This window comes from Phascolarctos cinereus, unplaced genomic scaffold (assembly GCF_003287225.1).
Source record: "Phascolarctos cinereus isolate Bilbo 61053 unplaced genomic scaffold, phaCin_HiC Scaffold_4;HRSCAF=312, whole genome shotgun sequence".
Lineage (NCBI taxonomy): Eukaryota > Metazoa > Chordata > Mammalia > Diprotodontia > Phascolarctidae > Phascolarctos > Phascolarctos cinereus.
In genome coordinates this window covers 439911821-439930713 of record NW_027555847.1, presented here as the reverse complement: position 1 = coordinate 439930713, position 18893 = coordinate 439911821, and the positions used below count along the sequence as shown (strand labels likewise).

At 35.3% G+C, this 18893-nt stretch overlaps 1 protein-coding gene across 2 annotated transcripts in view; it reads left to right on the top strand.

Moving 5' to 3' along the window:
- The window catches only part of PIGN (phosphatidylinositol glycan anchor biosynthesis class N), a 229230-nt gene that overhangs the window by 92255 nt on the left and 118082 nt on the right, over positions 1-18893 (top strand). For both annotated transcript variants that reach the window (XM_020995757.2, XM_078153336.1), the window contains exons 10-12: positions 3807-3866; positions 9342-9434; positions 11170-11225. In XM_020995757.2, the coding sequence (XP_020851416.1) occupies positions 3807-3866; positions 9342-9434; positions 11170-11225 (209 nt within the window). The remainder of the gene's footprint in view (positions 1-3806; positions 3867-9341; positions 9435-11169; positions 11226-18893) is intronic.

Sequence of the window (18893 nt, the reverse complement as noted above, 5' to 3'; positions counted from 1 at the left end):
CAGCAAACACCTTTAACAAACACACATCTTTGTGTTTATTTCTTAACCTGCTATTAAAATAATCTTTATTGTTCCATATTTCAAACAGTCTGTGTGATTGTGATGGATGGGAATCAGCTGGAAGAAGAGAGCTTAAAGGAAGAATAATGATATTTAAAATATGGGATTTTATGTGAGGGAGCTTTTTGGGATCATTAAAAGCACTGCATGTTTTCCCAAATGCAGTCTAGCTTGCTTTCATTCTCTTTTTCAATGTTGAGCCCAACTCATTGTCCATCTGTAATGCATACATGAATTCAGGATGTGTACTAACTCAATGGGCTGCCCGTCCACTTGCAAATTATAGTCTAAACAATAGATGTAACTTCTTTTATTTAGGAAACTATGAATTGTTAAACCATTCTCTTTAGTTGCAATGGATTTCACTTAGAATGCTCTAGAGTATTCTTGGTGTAGTCAGCACAGTGTTGCCTGCAAAAGGGGGTATCTAGAGAACATGTATATGAATTCCTTTTCTGTTTTGACTTGGAGAATCCCAGAATTTGGAGGTCAATGCTGAGGCCATTTTTAGTCCAAGAAATACCTGACTGAGAATGTGCTCTATAACATCATCAAGTACTCATCCAGACTTCTGAGGAAGCCCACTCAACTTTTGGGAGATTTTTAGGAAGTTTTTCTTTATGCTGTGCCTAAATCTTCTTCTCTGCAGTTTCTAGTCTTTCTCCTAGTTTTGCGCTTTGTGGTGAAATGAAACAAATCTATTCCTGGTCCACACAGCCTTCAAATGTTGAAGACAGATATTATATTTCTGCTAGCTTTTATTAAGTACCTGCTATGTGCTAGGCATGGTGATAAGCACTGAAGATACCAAAAAAGGTAAAAATAATCCTTGCTCTCCAGGACCTCATAGTCTAATAAGGGAGACAATGTGCAAACAACTATATGTAAACAAGTTCTATACAGGATAAATTGGAGATAATCTCATGGGGAAGGCACTAATGTAACATCTCCCTTTTCTATAAGATTTTGGCTGATATTTATAATCAGAGGATCCCTGAACAAAATTATCTTGTGGTAGCATTTATCAAGGAACCTCATATGTTCTCATAATATTCATGAAAGATACTAGTTGGAGGTATATTTTCACACACATGAGAGACATCAGTTGGAGGAAAAGCTTCAAGGTTGTACTTTTTTCTATTTGAATCATGCTTTTTTATAGTCAGCAAAAAAGAAACACCATGAGGTTTTATGCTTTCTATGCCCTTTAGTCAGCCATATGTGTGATTTACTTTAGAAAACTGTTTTCAAATACCTATCTTTTCCCTTCTCTTGTTTTCAACTGAGGATATTCTCATTGTGTGGGTAGCACATTCATAAGTATTTTTCAGAGATAAGATTAATAGATATGTAGCTAATAATTATTGATATTCTCTTCATCTGTTTTTTTAAAATATTGACTTTTTTTCCCTCATTGCTTGATTTTTTTTCTCTTTTTCGTATCTTTAAATCAATTCCTTATTGCTTTAAAACTTTCTTCACATCTACCAGTGATGTCTTCTGTGTATTCTTGTTTTGGTACATTGTAGCTTTGTCTTCTTGAGTGCAATTTCTATTCCATCATATATACTACACAAGACACTTAAGTTTTGGATTCCAATTGTGGCAGTGCTATTATCATCAATGATGAAAATAATTTGATAGAGAAATGCTGACAGATCTATACCATGTTTCATCTATATATTGTTTTCCTAGTTTCATCCACAGTGTTTTGGGGATGATCTGGCTTAATTAGGCTCATGCCAAATTTGTGGTAGACTTCTTTTCCTCTCTAACATTCTTTTGAGGCCATACTGCCTAGTCTTCCACTGTCATTCTTCATAATGTTTGCAAATGAGCTCATACTCTGAATTGGTGATAACAAGGTTTCCATGTTTCTCCACTTGGCAGAAAAATCAAGTTTTGCTGGCTAAAGTAATTTCTGGGCTTTTGGTCTTTTGCATTGTTTTTCATCAATTAAACTTGGGTAGGAAATAGCAGATGTCTGTGTTGATATTTTTTCCTGTATCCACTTCCCATCTCCATCATCACTAACCTGTTTTTATTGTATGTCGGAGTTGTTCTAATGAGAAGCATTGTCTCCCTCTTATCTTTGTCTTTTGTTTGTTGTTGATTTTGGCTTTTGCTATAGCCTCTTCACGTTGTGTCCACACCAAGAGAGTCAATTTTTAAATGAATCTTATATCGTTTTTCCTGTATGTTGAGATATATTCTTTTTCATGATGCTGTTTGTACTTGATAGGTCCAGAACCTTCTCAGTGTTTTCTTAAAGAAAGTGTTTGTGGTGTACCAGTCATAAAGATTCTAAGTAATCTGTAAGCTTTAGTCCTCTTTCGTTTCCTGATTCTAAAACTAAGCTGAATCTTGAATGAAGATAGAACTTTAGACAGAGATAAGAAGGGTGTACAATCTACTCACTGGGCATTGTTTGTGCAAAGGGACAGAATGATGAGATGGAATGTCCAGTTTGGGAAATATTTAGTAGTTTAGTTTGTCCAGGATTAGTGTTTTAATGAGAGTAAAATGAAATATAAGGCTCTTATATCTATATAAGATACAATGTTGAAATCAGATTGTAGAAGACTTCAGAAGCCATGTGGAGCAGTTTATATTTTATCCTGCAAGTAATAGGGTGCTACTAAAAATTTCTGAACTGAGGACGGATGCACCAGAACTGTGCCTTAGAAAAATTATTTTGAAAGTAAAGAAAATTGGCTCTTAGAATAGTATAGATGAGGGGTGATATGGTTCTGGGGGAATGGCAGTTTGAGTGAAGAGAAGGATAGTTGCATGAGATATTGTAGGTATAACACTTACAAGAGTTGGCAGGTTGTTTTTTTTTTTAATCATAAAACATTTACTAAATACAAAACTGTGGACATCCCTAAGTCATGATGGAGTCTCAAAGTAGTACTTGTGGAGACTTGTTTGGGTTCTGAGTTATTCGAGTAATTCATATTTATATCATACCTAATGAGGCATATTCAGTATTTATTTCCTTGACTGATTTCAAAAAGTGAGTTGCCCTTTAGTGCTAAGTTCAGGTGTGGATAATTTGAAAGAGGGAATGGAGGCTAAACAAGGCATCCTACTATTTTAATATAGCAGGTACAAAAATGCCGCTATCATTTTGGAGTAAAATGTGTTAGCCCTTCATTATTATAGGAAATTAAATAAATATACTACTGAGTTATATTTGTTACTCAGATACATGTATTTCCACATAATTATCTTCAGTCTAAATATGGAGGCACTCAGGCTCTTGGTTGCTCCATATGTCACAAAGGAAATCATTATAGAATACAACATTGACTTTCAGCTAATTAGCAATTTGATGAGGTTCTTATTTCATGTGGCTTTCACTTTCATGAGATCTTAATCAGAATGCCAGCAAATTGAATTCCATAATGTAGCTTTGTTGAGTTGAATGTGGAGGTTTTGTTTTTTGTTTTTGGCCTAAACTTATGATTGTACTGGTTTAGGGAAGCTCCCTCTAACCATTCATCTGTACATTAATCTCAGAACCTTGCCTGAATGCCTGAGATATTGAGTTGTTAAGTGACTCACCCAGGACCACACAGTCAGTATGTTTCAGAAACCAGACTTGAACTCAGGTCTTCCTCAATCCAAGACCAATGTTCTCCATCCAGTACATCACAGAGCCTCTTTGTTAATGCACAAAATTTCTTAATAAGCTTTGCTAATATTTTGTCACATCCTAACTGCTGAACATTTTATGTTTTTAGGCTGACATAGCACCATTGATGGCATCCCTCATTGGAGTTCCTTTTCCCCTTAATTCTGTGGTAAGGAATTTAGTTTTATTATCTATCAACTTTAGCTCTAAGATAAATTAGTGCATAGTAAAATTTAGACTGAATTGCATGTATTTCTTTTTATTCTTTTAAATTAATAGAATTTATATTTAAGATGAATTATTCATAATTATCTTGGCAAATATTGTAACAGTAGCATCTCAGGTATTTTATAAATATATATTATTTTAAAATCATTAAGCATCATTATTTGCAATACTAATATTACTAAACCAGACATCTTTTAAAATTATATAATTCCTTTTCACTAAGGGACATAGATTAATATCATGTATATAAAGCATTTTGACCTGAAATAATGAAATGTATAATCTAGCCGCTTTTGCTAGTTTCTTAAGAATAAAACAACCTTAAATTTTTATTATAACTTTTGAAAATCTCTTCACTTTTAAAAATATGTCACCTAATTAATGAAATCTGACCACATTATCTTTCCATTGTGATTTCTAAAGAGAATTTGTAAATTTTGTCATTTGTAATTTTTTCATATTGTAAATTAGAAGTACCCTTAGCATTTAAATATAGAGTTGATTTTTAAATAAAATAAATAAAAATATTTTAATTGTAAGTTAAAACTCCATACCATGGCCTATTCCTTTTTTTCCTTGTTCCTTACTTCTGTCTTCTCAGTCAGGCTAATCTTCCCTTGCTCCTTTTATCAGCTTGCTCCCAAATGTTGACCTTCGCTTTATGATGTGTACTGTAAACCATTCTCAGTCTTATTCACCAACAGTTATTTGAATTTCCTACTGACAGAGTTACCCATTTAGAGTATTCCTTCCAGTTTCATAAGGCAAGTACAAACACCTTCCCTGAGAATGTCAGACCTGGAAGGGAGCTCAGAGGTCTCTTAGACCAATCCTGCCTAATACAAGTATCTCTTCTACAAGATAATGCTTGAATGCCTACAGTGAGAGAGAATCCCAACCTCTCAAGTCAGCCAATTCTACTCTTTGATTGCTCTAATTTATAGAGTTTTTCCTAATAGCAGCCTAAATTTGCTTCTCTGCAGTTTTCTCTTATTACTCCAAATTCTCTTGATGGGCATCAACAAGAAAGTAATCTAATTGGCTTTCCATGCAACAGCCCTTCAAATATTCAAAGACAGTTCTCATGTCTTCCCTCTATTTCTAGGCTAAATATCTTGTATTTCTTCAACTGATCATTATCCAGTCAAATAATTTCCCATTTCTTAGACAGTATGCCTTTCTTAGGATAGCCCAAGATTACATCACTTTTCTTTTCCACCACATCACTCTGAAGTTACCCAAAACCCCTAGATCTTTTCAGACCAACAACTACTGTCTATTCCTGTCTCCCCAGTGGGGTCCTAAGTAAGCTGCAACCAGGAATGGCTTCTAGATCATGCCATATGAGCATGAGTTGAAATAACTGAGGATATATAGCTTTCGTAGTAGACCTAATAGTTGTCTTAGGTATTTGAAGGGCTATCATATGGAAGAGAAATTAAACACATTTTGTGGGTTTTAGTGGACTATAAGCTCAAGGTGGAGAGTGTCCAGAGGAGCAAAATCAGGATTTGCCTCCTGATTATACTGTATTCTGACTGGTTGAAGGAATTGAACATATTTAACCTGTAGAAGAAAGAGGCAAGGTGGCTATGATACCTGTATTTAATCATTTGAACAGCTGTCCTATGGAAAAGGGATTAAATATGTTCTGTTTGGCCATAAAGGATAGAACTAGGAGCAGTGGTCAGAAGTTACAAAAAGTCAGATTTAACCTTGATTTAAAGAAAGTTTAAAAGTTAGAATAATCTGAAAATGGATTACTACCTTTAGTAAGAGTGGGTTCTGTCTAAGTAGGGTTCTTCAAGCAAAGACCAGATGCCTGCTAATTGGACATGTTGTAGAGCCAGGTTCAGGTACAAGTTGGATCAGATGGCCTTTTGGAGGGTCACTTGCAAATCTCAGAGTCAATTATTCTGATTTCTTCGGTTTACTTTTATGTTTGCTTCCCCTAGATACCCTAAATAAAGTATAGGAAAATAAGACTTTATAGTAATGAACCAGAACGTGATATCTGTGGGTTTTAAAAATCTCACTTTTGAAGAAAGTTTTGAATTCTTCAGATATCTATACACTTTCCTGATGAACATACAGAATTCTGTCTCAGAATTTTGGGCTGACTGAATCATTGATATGATTTTGGTTTTTTATATCTATCTATCTATCTATATCTCTATATATCTCTATATCTCTATATCTATATCTATATATATATTTATTATATTACATTATATGCTTTTTATATATATTATTGGTACTTCTTAGGTTTTAAGGAAATACAAACATAGTTTACAATTTGTTGAAAGGTGGGCCATTTAGCCAACTTGTAATTGTCATTCTTGACATTGAGGTAGGTCCTGATAAAGGTGATTGAACTCTATTGACAATCCTCCATTTGATAATTTTTATCATTATTAGATATACCCACTGATCATTTTATTACTCCTTTTTTATCTCCTCTTCCTGCAGTCTTGACACTCCATTATGGAGAAGTTACTATTTGGCAGCTAAAAAACAAGTGCGAGGAATTAAAATAATCTACAAACAAAATAATTAATTTGTTCATGGATTAGGCTTAAATATGCAAGCACAAAGGCCTAGGTTTTTAGAATCTTAAGATCCCAAGTTTAGATCCTGAAGAGAACTGAGAGGTCATCTGGGCCAGCCAGTTCCATCATTTTGCAGATGAAGAAACTGAGGCCAAGAATAGGTAAGTAATTTGCTTAGGATTCACTAGTAATTAAGTAGGAGAACTAGGATTTGAACCCAGGTCCTCTGCCTCAATATGTAGGATGATTTTCATTGTTGCATACTACAACCCTAGTCAGACTACATTATGCTGTTTCTCCCAATTTGTTTTTTAAATGTCTGACAACCACTTTACAAGGTTAGTTTTGCAGTTTTTCTCCTTGTATTTACAGCACTTTTTCAAGAAAATGTTTATATGCTTTAATCCTGGCCATATTCTTTATATAATAAAAGGAGAGTAGTATAGATAGAATAGGTAGTAAAAGAAGGAGAATGCTCTGTTCATTCCATTGTAGGAAACTGTCACATAAAAGCAAGTTTCTCTCCATGTTTCTTGGAGCTTAGTCTAAGAATAGGGCAATGGATACTTGTTGGAGAAGGTGATTTGAATAAGAAGCACTGAGTCTTTATGTAAAAAGTGGAACACCAGTAAAGGCTCCATGAGTCTGTGACTCTTAATAAATTCTCATGCCTATTTATAATACACAGTGTTACATGAGAAATGAGAGCTTTGTCCCAGATAGAAATAGGACTGCTGCCACAGTGTATAAAAATTCCATCATATTGTAGAATTGTAATGTCAGAGTAGTCTCCCTGTGGTCACCAGTTCAGCCCTAAGGTAGGAGTACTCTTGAACCATGCTAGATACATCAGGAGTTATTTCATTTTTTTAAACCCTGGGGGAAGGAGAATCAGATACTTAGCAGCTCTCTCAAATTTTTTCATTTGCATTTAATATTAAGTCCTTCTGTTGTATATGAAGCCTGTTTCATTTTTCTGTTTGCAGTGAAAGGGAAGAACTATAAATCACCATTCTTTTTATAATAATCTCATTATTTACAAATAAACTTTTGTGGCCATCTTCATGGCAGTTTTTTTATTCACTCAGTCTTCTTGTTACTCTTATTTGTTCACAAACTACTCCGCACTACTATTCTTTGGAACTTTGGACTTCAAGTTTCATTTCTATTTCTCTAGTAATTCATACAGTTCTCATTCTGGTGCATTTTCACCTACTTTCTTATAGCAGAGGGTCGCAAACTTTTATACCCAGGCCATTGTGTAAGGTTGTTGATTGTACTTACAGGTAAGCAAATTTTAGTATGAATGTGAATGGCACATATTTTTTCCTATCACACTCAAATTCCTTCCATTGGTAGGAGAGGAAGGAAAGGAAGACAGGACTTCAACTGGTTTCCTCTCCCTCCTCCACCCCCCCCCCCGCCCCAGGTTCTCCACTACATTGGATTCTGTTGCCATTACATTTGTCTTCCTTGTAATCATGGAATTATCTTTCACTTTTATCACTGATTTCTGATACCTATTTGCAGCTAAATGCTTCTGCTTTTATTTACATCATGTTTTCAAATCTTGATGAGAATCTCTTCATCCCTCATATAAACTATTACAGTAATCTTCCTATTGCCTTATTTGTCAATATTTTTCTTATAGTTAGTCTTGCCTGCTGCAACCACGTATTTTCCCTAGCTACCATTATGCCCTCTTCCCTGTCTTTTAAAAATTTATTGCTCTCTATAACTGAACTAAACTTCTTTACTTTGAGCCTTTCCAGGCTGTGCTGAATTACAAAACTGTTATTGACTACTACAATGTTTGAAGCAGCTAAGTGGCTCAGTGGATAGAGCACTGGGCCTGGGGATGTGGAATGGTTGAGTTCAAATAAGGCCTCAGATGTTTACTAACTGTGTGACTCTGGGAAAGACATTTAAACTCTATTTGCTTGAGTTTCCTCAACTGTAAAATGGCAGCATCTACTTCACAGAATTGTTGTGAGGATCAAATCAGATAATATCTGTAAAAAGTGCTTAGCACAGTGCCTGGCACATAGTAAGCAGTATATACATGCTTATTTCCTTCCCTTTCCCCCTCTCCTCTCCTTCTAAATTATTGAGGTGAACTTTGGTCTGTTGATCCCATTTGTTACCTTTTTTCTTGCCTGAAGCATAGACAAGGCCAGGTCATGATCTATCCCTTCAATCATTCAAAAATCTTTTAAAACATTTCCACAATTTTTTCCTTCTACCTGGAATGGAGGTGATAGTATTCTTCTGGATTCCACTCCCATTCACCATGTGATATTCACGTGTTACTTTTTTTGTGCAAAATAAACACTCACCTCAATGCTTATTACACATTAAATGTTATACCTGGGATCATCGATTGAGCTGGAAGGAACCTCAGAGGGCATGTAATCCAGCCCCTTCGCTTTTACAGGTGAGAGAACAGAGAGGTTAAGTGATTTCCCAAGGTCATGAAGGTAGTAAGTAGCAGAGTCTAAATTTAAACCCATTTCCTCTTAATCCACATCCACCTCTTTTTCTTCATTTTGTTGGTGTTATGAAGCTCTTTCCTTTCTCCTGTTTGAAACTGAATTATCTATTTCATATTATACACTTCTTCAGGTAAGGACTGGTTCTTTTTAGTTCATGTATTTGCACTACTGAAGATGGTGATGATACTTTGCTTATATTTATTTCTCATCTGTAAGAATAATTAGAGAAAAGGCTTGTTATTCTTTTGAAACAGGTATTCCTTATTTATTTGTTTTGCTCATTATAATTCATCTTCATTCTATTGCTTACTTCATGAATCTCTTTTTATGTGAATGATCTGAAGCTAACCAGTACCTAATCTTTAATGTCTTCAGGGAATCCTGCCTCTGGATTATCTTAACAATAGTGATCTTTTCAAAGCTGAGAGCATGCTCACAAATGCACTACAGATTCTTGAACAGTTTAAGGTAAGCAACATATGAAAAGGGACAAATGACACATCTAGGAAAACACAAGTCAGACCTTGAAGTTTGCTTTTAAATGATTACTGGGAGAGAGATGACACCTCTGATTTCACTGGTACAGAGAACTCCCAAATGAGGAAACTAAGTCAAGTCAGCACCTTATCTGTAATTTACAGTCTTATAGTGTAGCCTCAACCGTTGAAAAGTTATTTGACTTCCCCAGGGACATAAAGTCATCGTATATTGGAAGTGAAACCCAGGTCTTCTTGGCTTTAAAGGCCAGCTGTCTATCCATGACATCATGAACTGCAAATATGGTCTGACCAGGGCAGAGTACCACAGAATCTAACTCATCTTCAGAATTTCATTCTTATGTATCCCTCCTAAAAAACTTCCTATCCCTTCTGCACTAACTATCTCTTTAGGATGTTAGCCCAAAAGATCCTTCATATTCTCTCTCCAAAACCTTAGAAATCTACTTGCCTAACATCTAGGGTACTTGTCAGACTGTGCTCAGATTTCCTCTCTTGTGTATTCCATATTCTAAGATGGAGTTGTCATTTCTCATGCTTCTCATTTCTACCCCAGCAACTATTTTCTCTTTAAATCAATAAATCATCAGCCATTCATAAAGTGCACACTACATACCAGGCAATGAACTAGGTTGTGGGACTACAAAGATCTATTAGAATCAAGAGTTTATAAAATTTGAGCAGCTAGCTTGCACAGTGGATAGAGCACTGGCCCTGGAGTCAGGAGGACGTGAGTTCAAATCTAGTCTCAGACCCTTGACACTTACTAGCTGTGTGACCATTGGCAAGTCACTTACCCCTGATTGCCTTGCCAAAAAGTAATAATAATAACAACACATGAGAGTTACTTAATTTTATAACAATTTATTAAATCATAATTTCAAGGAAGGTGATCTCTTAAATCCAGGTGGTGACAGAAATAGCTCTGAATATCAGACATGATACGCTTTTATACTTTCAGAGCAATCTAAGAGGTTGTCTCTGGTTTAACATCTACATGCAAAGTTATAAGTAAGGATACAATATTTTTATCTTGAGCAAGTAAGGATGCAACTCAATGATTGTTTTTAGTGTAAAAATTATCTTAAGGACCTCTGGGTGAGATCTTGACAGTTGCAAAATCTCCAGATAAGTTTAGTTTTCTTATAGTCTCAGGCCAAAATTTGGTTTGAAAAGGGAGTGAGTACAGAGAATATGGAGACAATGGGAGCAGATAGCTTTTCTAAGAGTTTGGCTATGAAAGGGAGAAGAGATACGATGATAGCTTGAGGGGATGAAGGATCAAGTGAGGCTTTTTTAAGGATGGGAAGATTTGGGCATGTTGGTAAACAACAGAGAATAAGCCCAGATATTGGGAGAGATTGACTATTGTGGGTGGCAGGCATAAAGAGGAAAGATGATTGTGGGCCAGTTTGTCAGAGAAGATGGTGGGATGCAAGGATGCAAGTACAGGGGTTGACCTTGATAGAGAAAAGGTGTATAGTAGGTACTTAATGACTGTTTATTTACTGTCAATTTCTGAAGTATTTAAATTTTAAAGAACTATTTCATATCCCCTTTCATACTTAAAAATGAAAGTGATGGAATGTAGTTCTCATTTACTGTATCCTAATCATTTTTTATGCTTGATTTTCAGATAAAAATGACTCAGAAAAAGGAAGTTCTCATTTACTGTATCCTAATCATTTTTTATACTTGATTTTCAGATTAAAATGACTCAGAAAAAGGAAGTTACACTGCCATTTTTATTTACACCATTTAAGTAAGTGTTACATTTTTATTCCCTACTAAAGAAAGATATTTCTTTTTTACCCTGATTGATACTGATATAATAAAATATAGTTTACTGAGAAACTATTTTCCTGATGTTAAAATAATACTACAATAATGGCCTTTCTATTTTTTTTTGTAAGATAAATAAGCCACATTTTCTAGCCTAAGTTGCTCCATATTTGTAAGCTTGGAAGCTGCATTAACTCTTTCAGGCCAGTGCTATTAATTATTAAAGTGTAAGGTTAAGAATAAGGCTGTAGATGTTCTGAGTTTATCTAGTCAGATAAAATAACCTTTTTCTTCTAGCAGATGTATTTTTTCAAATTGATTATCATTTGCTTCTGTCAAAATTAGGGTAACCCTAGGTATCCTAAAAATCATTTTGTCAGTGAGTTGAAGCTACTTTTCTTACTAACCATGAGATAGGCTTTGTTGTTCCCTCCATCTCAAGAGCTTTCATTATTCTATAATCTTCCCTTTTGAAGAGCCTTTTCAATTTTATTGGCATCATTTCTTTCAAAGGAACTATGAAACCCAAAGTTCCTATATAACTTTTGGCTCTTTCATTAAGTCACTTTGTTACCTTAGACAAATCACTCCTCCTTTCTATGCCTCAGTTCTCTCTTCTGTAAGATGCAGATTTTGTTAGATCAGTTCAGACACCAAAAGTCTGATTCTGTGATTTACTGGTTTTTAGTTTTGTAAGATCTTGGAAGAAATTAAAAATTTTAGTCAAAGATTGTAGACTTGTACACAAGTTTGTACAAAGCTTGAGGACCAAATTAAAATAAATTCCATCAGGTTTCAGTAGCAATGTACATAAAACCATATAGCACAAAAGGAAATATATGGAGAAGAAACTAATTATACTTTAAATAGCTGCCTGATTCTGCCACCAGGCTATCTGTGTCTTTGAAGAGTTCTGCCCATCTGCCCAGTTCTGAACTAGGAATAGTGAATTGCACTTTTCACAATTTGAATCAGCATTTAGATTTTTTTTTTTTGGCAAATACAGTTTATAGATAGAGAATTGACTGTGTGTCTTATGCCAGTTGTCATATTCAATCATAGTTCTTTCCTCCTACTATAGCATGTAACTAACTTCCAAATATGTATTGGACTCTCCACTTTACTCTTTTTAAACAAAATGTCTTAAAGATTTAATTGAAATTTCTTTAGTTTGTATGTTTAGCTCTTCTAATCTCTGCTGTTATTGATTTTCTTATAATAGCTTAAATTCCTGGTGGATGCTAATCTTTTCCTTAATACATTAGAAACTTCTTGTAAAAGTAACCTATAATACAGTCCTTCAGCATGGACCAAAAGGTTAAACAATGTGATAAACAAAGTGTTTCCAGTAATAAACCGTGTAGGGTAAGACTTAAGAAGAACTTTATACTAATTTCCATTTCATAGTGGGTGATATTCTGTAGAAGAAATCAGATATCTTCCTACATATATCTAAATATTTTGTTTTCCTCTTTCTTCTCTTTTTCCTTCTACAACACATCAGATATGTTCTGAATTCCAGCTTAACCCCAGCTACATTCTAACAACTACAGTATGGAATTATTCTCTTAAGTCTATATTCTCCTTCCTAATTCCACTGCCACCACACCAGTATGGGTCCTCTTTATTTTCTTTTTAATTATTTCTAGAGGCAGTTCTTTATCCATTATAGCTTGTATTTGACATCTTTTGAGAATATTTCTAGTGTTAAAATTCTGTGATTCATTGTTTTTCCTAAATTCTTCTCATAGGTAAACATCCCTAGTTTCTTTAATTCATCCTGCCATCCAGGGTATTAGGATCTTTTTTGGAGTCAGATGATCTGTGTTCAAGTACTGTGTCTGAGTCTTCTTACTTGTGTGACCTTAGGAAGTCATCTAATCTCCTCATTTGTAACATGACAGCATTGAATTAAATGGTGTCTAATGTCCCTTTCAGTTTGGATTCTTATGTTCTAAGGGAAATTTTTTAGAAAATCAGGTCCCACATATCTACATTGAATAGACATGTATAAACAAGGATACCTGCCAGTTTTCCTGGCTCCCTACAGTGGTTGTTTGACATCATCCTTATCAATCCTAGTAACAAATGTAAGGGAGAGGTGCAGAAGGAAAGATTACATGTGGGCTCTCAGTGGGTATAGGCACTGCTCAGGGATGTGATTATTTTCTTTTATCTATAGGGAAATAGGCTCAGAGGGGTTAGATAACCTTTTCAAAACCATACAGCAAGTGAATAATGCAGTTGAAATTAGAATCTGCTCAATTCCTGTATCACTCAAGCAATAACTTACTAACACTAGACACCTGGAATCTTAGGAAAAAAAAGTGAATGGATATTTCAGATTTCATTAAATGGTTTGACATTATGTAGACATAATGGATGCCATTAGGTGCCATTCCTAAATACTTTTTGGGTAAGATAGTATAGTACAGGTGGGGATTAAGAACTTGGTTACCTGATACCTATTCATCTATCAGTCATCTCTCTATCATTTCTAAGATCCATCTTTCTTTTTTCTTACATATATCATACATGTTATGTATCATATTTCTTTTATATATGATATATGTATTTATACATATGGGTGTATATATAAATGGATGTAGAATTAATCTTTAATCTTTAGTTCTTTGGGTATGTCTTTCAGCTTCTCCTTATTGAACTGCCAAGTCTCCAATTTTGATATATTTGCAATACTGAGATTTAAGTAATGATCCATAGAATAATGATAAACTCTCTGTCACAGGGAGCATTCAAGTAGAGGCTAAGTAACTGTCTGATGAGGGTGTTGTAGAAAAGATCTGGGAGGTGTTGAGAGAGAAAACCTGTCTAGAAAGGGCTTTGGAGATGCTGAAAGTCTTCTTGTCTAGATCATGTACCATGAAGATTAGTTAAAGGAACTAGACATGTTTAACTTTGAGAAGAAGAAGGCTTAGGGAAGACTGTGATAGAATTTGAAAGGTCCTCAGGCCAAAGAGGGATTAGATGCCTTATGTTTGGCCCCAGAGGATAAACCTAGCAGCAGTGGGTGAAAGTTGCAGAGTCAAAAAGTCTTGATAAAAGGATGACATGGCTAATCACCAGAGTTCCCCCAAAGAACGATGTATTACTGTATCAGGAGGGAGCAGTTTCCTTCTCACTGGAGATTTGCAAGCCAAGGTTTGGTGACCATTTTTCATTTAGGAGATTGAGATGATTTTTGTTCAGGGACAGATTGTGCCAGGTAGCCTCGGAGGTCACTTTTCCTCTTAGAATCTTTCCAGTTTTCTTACTCTTCACCACTTCTTTGATCATATTATTTCTATTATTTCTATTTCATTTACATCATTGTCACCTTCCCAACAACCCCCTACCTCCAATAAAACCCTCCCTTATAACAAAGACGTACAGTTAAACCAAACAAATGAACACATTGACCACATCTATCAACTTATTTTCCATCATCTCTCTACAGAGAGGAGGAATGTATATTTTATCATTAATCCTCTGTAGGTGACTGACTATTGCATTGACTTGAATTTTGATAGTTTTTAGCATTGTTTTCCTTTTCATTGTTATGGCTGTGGCATGTATTATTCTTTTGGTTCTGTTTATTATAATCTGTATCAGTTCATATAAATCTTCCCACAAATTGTTTCTTCCAGCAATGCTGTCATTGTCATTATATTCATATGCCACAATTTGTTCAGCCATTCATTATTTGATGGGGGCCTACTTTATTTTCAAAACATGATTTTTCATTTTGTTTTTTGTTTGTCTTTTTTGGAGGGGAGGAAGGATGGGTGGATCCAGCTTCAAAATGGATTTGTCAGATCATGAGGCAGGACACAAGGCACTGTTGAAGACAGTCTCTCTTCTCAGGAATATCTGAGTTGGTCTTTACTGTATGTCAGGCTTCCCTCAGACTCTTCAGGGATCAGCTTTTCCAGAGACTTTTTGCCATTATGAAGTTAGGGGCTGGGGGAGCAGGGGGAGAGGGATTTATCCTCACCCTTTCCTTCTTTCTGTTATGAAGCCAGAACTAAACTGAAGCCTAAAATAGATCGCCAAGACTGGTCTGTAAATCAAAAAGAAAAAAAATAAAGGATCCTACTACCTTAAAAAGTGATTCTTTGAATATTTTTGTGTTCATGTGTTGACACACATACATATGTGTGTGTAGAGAATGAACATATTGTATGCATACGTAAACCTATGTACCTGTATGTGTATAGTCATTTATATATCTATGTGCAGTGTGTGCATGAACTATATGTGTATGTGTGTGCACACGTGTCTGTTTATCAATAGATAGATAGAGGGACATCAAAATACATATGTTGAGGCAGCTAGGTGGCATAATGGATAGAGCACTGGAGTCAGGAAGACCTGAGTTTGCATCCTGCCTTAGTCACTTCCTAGCTGTTTGACCCTGGTGAAAGTACCAAACCTCTCTGTTTTCACTTCTATAAAAGGGAGAAAATAATAGCACTTATCTCCCTGGAATTTTGTGAGTAACAATTGACATATATAAAATACTTTTCACATCTTAAAGGACTATATAAATGCTGTTATCATTATTGACGTTCTTGTTATGATTATCTATTAGTTTTTTCTCTGTGTGCTTTTTAGCCTCCTTTTTATATCTATATCTATATCTATATATCATATATATCTATATCTATATCTATATCTATATCTATATCTATATCTATATCTATATCTATATCTATATCTATATCTATATCTATATCTATATCTATATCTATATCTATATATCATATATACCTATATCTATATCTATATCTATATCTATATCTATATCTATATCTATATCTATCTATCTATATCTATCTACCCACACACATATGCTTAGCAGTGGGATCACCAGGGCAGAAAGTATGAATAATTTAGTCTGTTTCCTATTTTAGTTTCAAATTATTTTGCAGAATAATTAGGCCAATTCATTCCTCCACCAATATTGTATTAGTGTGTTTGTTTTTCCCACTTCTCTGGATTAGTTAAATAACTTCCTATTAAGATCTTCTTTAATCTACTGTCTTCGCCCTCTAACCTGTATATCGTAGCTTTGCCAAGCTACTCTTGTTTATGGTGAGGTCTGACCCCCTCTACTCCTCTTCTAAGAAATCTTCAGCAGTTTCCTGTTGTCAGTATAGTTCACACACCTGGCATTTAAGACCTCCTACAACTTGGCATCACCCTTCCTTGCAGTTTTGTGACACAAGTGATAGTTGTGGGTTTTATAGGGGTAGGGTTTATAGGAGGACAAAGTGATTGACTTTCCATCTTCATTTCATAGGCAGAGAGATGCTGTAAATTAGCCAGTGAAGTCCATTTGAGTATGGCTTGAGGCTGGAAGTGTCCAGAATGGAAAAGTCCAGATATAGAGGGTTATAGAAAAGGAGTAGAAAGGGAATATCAGACAGGAATGAGGTTATATGGGTATAACAGGAGTTTCCTGTTACACATGAACATTTTGGAACCCTCATGGCCACCCCTCAAAAAAAAAAAGAGTTCTTATTAGATTACCACATGATCCATTCTCTAAATCCTAACTCAGAAACTATCCCTTCATGAAATCTCTCTTGATCTTACTCCTCTAATCTCATATAACATTGTTTTGTACCTCTCTGATGCACTCGTTATTTCTATTATTATAACTCCATCGTCAGTGTTCTGCTCTGATGCCTCACCACGATGTAGAAATGAACTAGGTTTTCAAAGGCTAGGCCATTGGAATAAAAGTTATGTCAGATCCTACCAAGATGGAAAAGATTTGAGTACAGGTCCAGTCACAGTATGGATATTTATCACCCAAGGAACAACTTAGCCAATGTCTGAGCAACTCACCACCAGTTTGATCATATAACAATGACCCTTTTGGCCCCAGCATCTCTTGAAGACCATTAGGTGAGTTCTAGAGAGGCTTGCAGTCTGTATTGGTGGAGGGAGTACCCACAGCTGTGAAACTGGATCTCAAAAGTATACAGTGCTTTAAGGTTTGTAAAATCCTTTCATCATCACATAGGTAGTTCAGATATCATTATTCCCACCTCATTGATAGTCAAAACTCAAACTCAGGCAAGATTAAGTGACATAATTAGGCATAGTGACACAGCTAGTAAGTGCTAGAGCCAGGACTCAAATCTGTTTTTTCCAAACTCCATCTTCAAAGATCTTTCCATTATATCATCCTGTTCTTCATATGATGATTATCTATATATGTGTCATATCCCCAAACTTGACTTAGTTTCTTTAAGGGCATGACCTATGTCTTTTCTAAAGTTTCAATCTTCCGTAGTGCCAAGGAAATGACAAATGATATAGTCTTAATATTTGCTGCCTTCAGTCAACTATAATTTAATTTACAAGTGAGTGGCCACGTTAAATGATATTTGCAGGGGAAGAAGCATTCAATAAGGTACTTGAGATAACTAGGTTTTATAGAGAATTTAGAGTGCCACAACAATTTTGTTTTAACTTTGATGGAAATCTGCACAAAATGTATTATGCCCTTTCCTGCCTTCTTAAACAGAATATATGGAAAATAATTTATCTGTTCATGACCTACAGTTATCCTTATGAGCATCAGTGGTATTGAAGATCTACCTATAGCTGCAGATGCAATTACAAATGTTGTGTATATGTACAATACAACACGATTTTCTTCAAAAATTTTCAGTTAATAACCTTTTTTGCAAGTAGGTTTTCTGATCCTTCAAATAAACATCATTGCTACCAAATGTCACCTCACAATGCATTTCTGATTTTTTTCCTGACACGATGGACAATAAGAAATTCTCTGTGTCATTTGCACTATTTGCTTTCGGTGTGAAAGAAGAGTACTGTATACCTAACCTAATCCCTGCTACAGTGCTACAGGGGAGGCTTATTTCAAAGCCTGAAAATTCTTTTTGGCCCTCAGGAGTTGATATTTATATGTCCAGATATTAGGTATGCCCCTCTCAGCAGACTATTGTCTGGTTATTTCTGCTTATTTCTTATTTTCTAGATATGTCAGAGAAACAATTTATTGGTACTGTATTGTTGGTTTGTTGAAACTTTTTTTTTAATGGGTAAATCAGGCATATAATTCAAATTTCTTCTTAGTAATTTAAGTGTTGTTCAGTTGATCAGTTGTGTCTGATTCTTCATGACCCTGTGGACCAACTGTCCATAGGATTTTCTTGGCGAAGATACTGGAGTGTTGTCATTTCCTTCTCCAGTGGATCCAGTAGATCCTTTCGTCAGGCAATCAGAGGTTAAGTGACTTGCCCAGGGTCGCACAGCTAGGAAGTGTCTGAAACCAGATTTGAACTCAGGTCTTCCTGATTCCAAGCCCAGTGCTCTATCCACTAACTACCAGCTGCCTCCATAATTTAAGTACATTTTCATATATAAGCATGATATTAATAAGCAGGGTTTTATTTCTCAGTCTCTTCAGTCACTCCTGTTCTGATTAAGATAGAATTACGTTTTCTTCCTTCAAAATACATTCTTTGTCACTAGAATTTTGGGGCAGTTTTCTATACAACAAAATCTCAAAGGATCAACTTGGAAGTTGCAGGGGAGTCAGGAGTTAGCTCAGGCTACAGAAATTTTTTCAAACAAGTATAAGTTTCCAGAAGTGACCCAGGCTGCCTTA